This window comes from Arachis stenosperma, chromosome 8 (genome assembly GCF_014773155.1).
Source record: "Arachis stenosperma cultivar V10309 chromosome 8, arast.V10309.gnm1.PFL2, whole genome shotgun sequence".
Classification (NCBI taxonomy): domain Eukaryota; kingdom Viridiplantae; phylum Streptophyta; class Magnoliopsida; order Fabales; family Fabaceae; genus Arachis; species Arachis stenosperma.
This window is the reverse complement of record NC_080384.1, coordinates 13,072,992-13,080,311: the sequence shown is the minus strand read 5'-3', so window position 1 is coordinate 13,080,311 and position 7,320 is coordinate 13,072,992. Positions and strand designations below refer to the sequence as shown.

At 32.0% G+C, this 7,320-nt stretch overlaps 1 protein-coding gene across 1 annotated transcript; it reads right to left on the bottom strand.

Annotated features, from left to right (window-relative positions):
* Positions 1-3,364: 3,364 nt before the first annotated feature.
* LOC130943512 (aspartic proteinase Asp1-like) lies at positions 3,365-7,014 on the bottom strand. Its single transcript, XM_057871417.1, has 8 exons — positions 6,683-7,014; positions 5,993-6,107; positions 5,659-5,873; positions 5,091-5,342; positions 4,235-4,370; positions 3,968-4,135; positions 3,744-3,816; positions 3,365-3,633 (listed from the first exon to the last, which is right to left on the bottom strand). Exons 1-8 carry the CDS (start codon positions 6,898-6,900, stop codon positions 3,494-3,496), a joined length of 1,317 nt encoding a protein of 438 aa, XP_057727400.1. The 5' UTR covers positions 6,901-7,014; the 3' UTR covers positions 3,365-3,493.
* Between the last annotated feature and the right edge of the window lie 306 nt (positions 7,015-7,320).

The following is a 7,320-nucleotide window of genomic DNA, read 5'->3' as shown; positions in this document are numbered from 1 at the left end:
GAAATGTTTGTGTTAGTAGACAAAGCAACAACACTTGGTGTCAACGCCGACATTATACATAATCTTTGTTCTTGGTTTGTTACATGCTCCAATAACTTCTGAACAGACCTAGTACTGCATTCAAGTTTGAAAAGAAAACAAAGCATCAATTAGAAAAACTTGCATTAAGTTTGTTTATACCTGCGAGATATGAAAATCTTGGTTGGCTAATTGATACCGGAACTAACTAGTTAGTTGTCTAATTGTTCTTAAAACATTGGGAGATAGAAATTTGTTTACATGAAGAGAAAAATAAAAATATAAATAAGATATCTTTTTTTTATCAAATTTGATTAATTTTGTGAGATATCTTTCTAAATGTCTTTTATTAAAGCATGATATCAATATAAACAAACAACCATATTAGAATACAAAAATACACAATAATACGTGTGCACATAATATGTATCTTTTGTCTCTAACCTCATTTTTTAATACGATGTGTTATTAGATTCTTCCCTAGCTAGATACAATTCACTATTTACTATTTTACTCTATCAAAATGTTATAAAATTGAAAAAATAAACCTAATAATAATCATAATAATAAAGCCTTACATACAAAAATTCCATTCAGGCATTTCTCCGAACATATGGTGTGCAGAATTCAAAACAGTAAATTTCAGTTTAATCTAAGCAACATTCAATCCAGTAATTTTAGAAAGATACAGCCAACAACAATTTCAGTTCAGAAACACAAGTTTTAACAAATCTAAGCCTAACCAAAATTTCTAAAAACAGAATTAAAAAGCAGTGAAAATAAAGAAAAGAAAGACAGAAAATAGGGGAAGGGAACCTGCATTGATGAAAGGAGGAAGAAGAACGGAGAGGCGGTGGGGTGGTGGTGATCTCGCGGTGGCACAGAAGGTCGCCGCCGCTGGTGGTTGCTTGTCGGTGCTTGAAGACTGATAAACGAAATTTAACATGCCGAATTAGAATTAAAAGATGAATATGATCGTGAGTATAGTCTAATCGACACTTAACTTTCGTACCAAACAATCCTACAATCTATATTCGAGAGTACTAGTCTCCCGAGTCGTCCTCTCTTGGAATTGCCAAAGTGTGCATCTTATTGATTAGAAAGCCTTGTTAGGATTCTTTGAAGGTTTTAGCAAAGTAATAGGAAACAAACAATCAATCATTAAAAGACTTGGCTTAGGGTTGGCATTAGAATTTCTATCCTTATAGTTCATTCAATGATGACAACAATTAGGCCTTGCTTCATTTAGTTATCCCCTAGGTATAGAGGAAAGTCAAATGAAAATAATCAACTTGAGTCACAAGTCCTAGCTTCACCTCATGGGAATCTAGCTTTAGTGCACTCCAAGTCAATTAGCAATCCCTAATTCCAAATCAACAATTGACACAACTATTCAACTTCTTCTAATGGCTCAACCCTATGCCAAGTGAGAAATTTCTACTCCATAACTAGTGTTGACATTTTATCAAACATTTGATGAGCAAGGAAGAAAGTCATAGTGAAGTGAGAAGAAAAGTAGAATTAAAAGTATTGTAACACAAGGAATTAACAACAAGTATCAAAGAGCAACAATGAAAATCAAATCCCCAAAGTATTGATGAAATCCAAAATTACAAAGTTGAATTCTAGATCTATGAGAATTGAGCAATTACAACTACTACTTGAAATTGGAGAAGAAAATCTATGACATGAACAAAATGAAGTGAGAATTGTAATGGATCTCACCAAAGAGTGATTAAAAATTCAGAAATTGGATGAAGATGAACCCTAGTGAAAGCTTGGAATCTCTCTCTCCTTCTCCAAGAGTGTAACTAACTATCCCTCAAAAAATCTCAAATCTAGAAAATGAGCTAAAAATACTTAACCATTGCTCCTTTGGTCTTCTTAAGCTTTTCCCGCCAAGGTATTCCCCAAAAAATGGGATTCCCAACTAACTCCACGCCTAAGTCACGTGGCTTCTTAAAAATTCATATTCGATCATCGGCGCGCACGCGCAAGGTACGCGTACGCGCCACCGATGCATCTTGTAATGTACGCGGAGGCGTGACGTACGCGTGCGCGCACATGAAGATCATGGCTTAGCCGCTACGCAAGCCGACTTGTGGCTTGACTCTTGGCTTCGGCTTCTAGTTGCTCTATCCACGCGGACGCGTCAAGTGCGCGCACGCGCCCATGCTGAGGTTTCCAAGGCTCAATTCTCATGTTCCCTTCCTTTGCTCCCATCCTCCTTCTCTCTTCCGGTCCATCCCTGCCCTATATTCTGGAACCACTTAACACACGGGTCACGGCATCGAATGACATCAAGAGAAGATTAGAAATGTATCTATTTTAGTGCAAAATAAGCATGTTTTCATCCATGGGGCAAAACTAGGAAAGGAATACAAAATCTTGTATTTTCATATAGAAAGTGTGTGGAATCATTGATAAAACCCCTGAAATCAACACAAGATAAACCCTCAAAATGGGGTTTGTCAAAGACGCGGACAGAGGGTGACTCCACGAACAGGGGTGTCGCACGCTGGAACGAAGAAATGGAGAAATGGGGAAGAAAGAGAAGAAGGAAGAGAGAGAGGGTAGGTGATGGTGGTCGCCGGTGGTGGTGTCGGACGGAGGCGGTGTTGAAGAGAAGCGTTTTTAGTGATAAAAATACCTAGCTTGAATTTGGGGAAGACATGCGTTTCCGAACTTTGGAAGCAGGAGTTGAGAAAATGTATTTTTAGTGATAAAAATCGACGGCCTGTTTGTCGATTTTATTCAAATTTATCGACGGCAAAGGTGTCGATATTTTAAATAATAAAATAGACGACAAAATCGTCGATTTTAATATAAAAAAACAACACATATAGCGTCTATTATATAGATTAAATTTAGACCGTTCATTCCATTTTAGAAAGTAATCTAGATCGTTCAAATTTATCGACGGCAGGGTTGTCGATATTTAAAATAATAAAATAGACGACACATTCGTCGATTTTAATATAAAAAAATAACACATATGGCGTCTATTATATAGATTAAATTTAGACCATTCATCCCATTTTAGAAGGTAATCTAGACCGTTCAAATTTATCGACGGCAAAGTTGTTGATATTTAAAATAATAAAATAGACCCTATATTCGTCGATTTTATTTTCGACTGATGGTTCACCTCTAATATGACGATAATAGAAAAATAAATTAATGTATTATAAAAATATCGATGACAAGGCCGTCGATTTTAATATTTTTATTTTTAATTATTTTTTTTGGTAATATCGACAGCAGGCCGTCGAAAATTATCGACGGCAAAAATAGCCGTCGATAAACACGCTTTTTCTTGTAGTGATTCTTGGTTAATAAATAATAATAACTTAATATGCGTATGATATCGCAAAAATAAATAAATAAAAATTCAAAGATTCTGCGTCCAATAACTCATCATCATTATTACTAATATTATTCTCATATCATAAGTTAATTGCATGCATGGGAATTATTAGGACAAAATATTTCCTCTGTGATGAACTCGTAATGATTTGGCATTTGTAAATGGAGACGTAGCACAATTGTCAGGAACCCATCCAATCTGCATCTTCTCGTTGTCATAAACCACTAGCTTATCTTGAAAAGAGACGTCTTTGGGGACACACAAAAAAAAAAAAAAAAAAAAAAAAACTCAATTTCCATACGCAAATAATTGTATATATGTACATAACATAATAGTATATTTGTAATTATTTTATTACCTCCAATTATGTTAGTATCTCCAAGTTCTTCCATTGAGCCATCTAAAATCCCTAAGCAGGTATTATGACGTTCCTGTTATTCAAAGACCACTTGTTAATTACACAAATTCATTTATTCTTCTTACCAAGAATATACTTAGAGGGTAAAATTGGCACATGAACATTTTACAAGTTAGCTCCATTTATAATGTTACATATCAAATTCAGTATTAAAAGATGCTCACCGAGACAATGAGATAAGATTGTGGTGTTAGTACGAACTGAGATTTTGTTTTTGGGAAGTTCAGTACTATGTTTTTGAAATATCCAAAAAGATTTTGACCCTTCCAACATATTGCCAGTGTTGTATCCTCAGTAGCTCTCTGCACCTTATTTCCTAAGTCATTATTTATCTAAAACACATAAAAAAGAATAATTAGTTATTGCATGACTAACTTTTGGCACATCAATTTTCAGATACAATAAAAGGACCACTGAATTTTCATTCTCACCAGACCAAACAAGACATTATAAGCTTTTTTATTGAGGTATGTGTATGTGCTTCCACTGTCAAAAACAACTTCAAGACCATTAACAACTTGCTTCCCATTGAACAATAAATCTACAGGGCCTGCCCTGTAGTGTTCTCTGAACCAAAAAAAAAAAAAAAACAAACAGATTATAGAAAAATATATATAATTAGAGAAAGTCTAGGAATCAATACTTTTATTAAAATTTGGCCAATATTTAACCATAAAAAAGTAAGTAATCTCACACCATTATAAAAACATTAATGATGGTTAATTAATGACTACAAATTAAAAAATTTGCTGGCCCTAGCACTCCTCATTTAAATAATCTAAATCGAGGAATAATTTTATTTAATCAGTCGCTAAAATTAACTATTAATATTTATACACAACGGTAATACTAGGGAGAAAAAAAACAACTTGCCTTATTTAACATTCATTAATTGTCGTAACAATTAATGAATACTAAATAAAGCAAACTATTTTTTTCTGTTACCAAACATTTTTGTATACCAAAATATATGATGACTGATTTTGACAACTGATTTTAATATACAAATAATATTTTTATTATTTAAAAATGTTCTAATAACAACCAACCATACTAAGTATGTGAGCCACTAAAATCAACTATTAATATAAAATATATGATAACATATAAAATTAACATATAAAAAATAAATTAAACAACATATATATATTTATACACAAATACATATGATAATTAATTTTAGTAACAAATTTTAGCAGAAAAAAGTATTTTTGAATAACAAGTTAACAACATTTAGTTAATGAGACGGTTATTTTAAAATAGAGTGAGTGATCCAGTGACCCTTACATATTGGAGGAGGAGGAACTGCGCAAGATAGGTGTCCAAACAAGAGTCTTGGAGGTTTTAATATCATCATCACCAAGGAATAAACGACCTCCTCCTTTGGAACTCAAGCAATGGCCAAAGACACTGCGAATGTAGCCCAGAGAAGAAAGCTGAGACAAAATGCTTGTCTTGCCATTGCCAAGGCCAAACACCCCCGCCGTTTTGATATGCGAGGAATGATGATGATTAGAAGGTGTTTGATCAAATCCACTCCTACCATATACACAAAAAAATAAACACTTTTTCATACTAATTTCAAATAAAAAAAAACCTAACTTTTTTAGAAAAGAAAAAATACTATTTGTACACTAAAATCAGTCAGTAATATATTTATGTATATATATATATATATATATATATATATATATATATATATATATTTTAATTTATTTTTAATGTATATTTATATTTCAACATATAATTTATATTAATAATTAATTTTAGTGACTAATTTTAGTGTACACTTAACATGATTCTTTAAAAAAACAGACAAAGGTAATTTATATAACTTAGCTTGGTAAGCACTCACCCGAAGCCAAGTTGAGGATGTAGAATAGAGCCATCGTCTAATCTAAAGGAAATAAAGTCCCTAACAAGCACCCCTGAACAAAATTCATTGTCTGCATACTCGATTTTATATTTACATGGTCCAGTTGGTGGAGCGCAGTTTCTATTTAGCGCAGCACACAGGGGTTCTTTGCATTGGATGTTACTGTTGGGGTTATACGGATAATATTGTGAACGCTGCAAGTAATAAAGACACAAAAATCAAGGAGAATATATAATTAAGGTTGTTACGGTAAAAATGAATGATAAAACTAAATTAATTAATTTACGATTGATTGTTGTATTGCATTGCTTACAGGTGTGCAGGTCTTACAGGATTTGGACTGAACCCAAGTGAGATCACTACCAGAGTCAATGTCAAGGTCGTATAATTGAGGTGGATTTCCAATTGCCAGTTTCACCGTATAATATCTGTATCAATAAAAAAAAAGCAAAATATTCATTTAATTTGAAGGAAAAATCAATTACAATATAGTATACAAGGAAGCTGCACAGAAAAAATTGAAGTTTTACGTAAAATAAAAAATAAATAAATTAAGTATTTAAAACGTAAAATTTTAATAAAATTTAAATGAAAAAATTGTTAAAATAAGTATAAATTTCGTAAAATTAATTGACTTGTTTAAAATTATATATTAAAAGATTTTAAAAATTAAATTGGGGTACTATATGCACAAAATGCAAAAAAAACCACCATAAAAAAGGAATGATAAATAATTTGGATACAAATTAAGAGCATTGTTGAAATAATCAATTAGTCAAAGACTTAACAAGGAAGTTAACTTTGAGAATAATTGGTCAGAACAAAAATATGGACTATACATTATTTTATTTTATTTATTACTATAATGGAAACCAGAATGGTAGAATCAGCATCCATATCATTTCTTCTTTAAACATGGATGGTGTGGATAGACATATGCATAAGCTAAGAACATAGTTAAAAATTTTTTTTTTTGAAGGTAGGGAAAAAAAAAAAACCGTACCCAAGAGGATAGACATTCCCTTGAATAGCGAAATGAAAAGTGTGGCCAGATGATCTAGAAGGAGCTGCGGGTTTTGGTTGTGGCTTCTTGGCGTTGAGAATCTGATCATTTGTATCATTCACTTTTGACAAAGAAACTGAGAAAATTGCACAAAGGATTAGAACCAGAAACAACACCTTCCTCAATGGAACAACCCCACTTGTTCCTTTCACATCCATGAGAGAGAGGAAAAAAAAAAAAGAAGTGGTTGTTTTAATTTGTTGTCAATAGTAATGTTTCAATTTGTTATGTGATTGTTAGAGACCGCGTGAATCTTATAGGGAGATGAAAGTGATGAAGTGATGATCCATTGACTTTTGTTACTTTTAGTTTTGGTCTTTTTTCTATATAACCAAGAGCTATATATTATCTAATAATAATATTGGAAATTATTTACCTTCTACTTGAGTATTTTCTGTGTGCTTTGTGGTTGATTGAATATGTGATTTTTATATTAATCGGTAGTTGGTTTGGTTAACAGAATATTCCATCTATTTTTTAATAATTGTCCAAAAAATAAAAAATATAGATCAAACACAAATTTCATAATAGTAAAAAATTATATGGATAGAAAAAAATACTCTCATACGAAAATATAA

Excerpts from the sequence above, each read along its gene's own strand:
- LOC130943512 (XM_057871417.1), bottom strand. The coding sequence starts at position 6,900 with ATGGATGTGAAAGGAACAAGTGGGGTTGTTCCATTGAGGAAGGTGTTG. Across the intron at positions 6,108-6,682 it reads GGGAATGTCTATCCTCTTGG|ATATTATACGGTGAAACTGG; the intron begins GTACGGTTTTTT and ends TTATTGATACAG. Across the intron at positions 4,371-5,090 it reads AGTTCCTCCTCCTCCAATAT|AGAACACTACAGGGCAGGCC; the intron begins GTAAGGGTCACT and ends TTTTTGGTTCAG.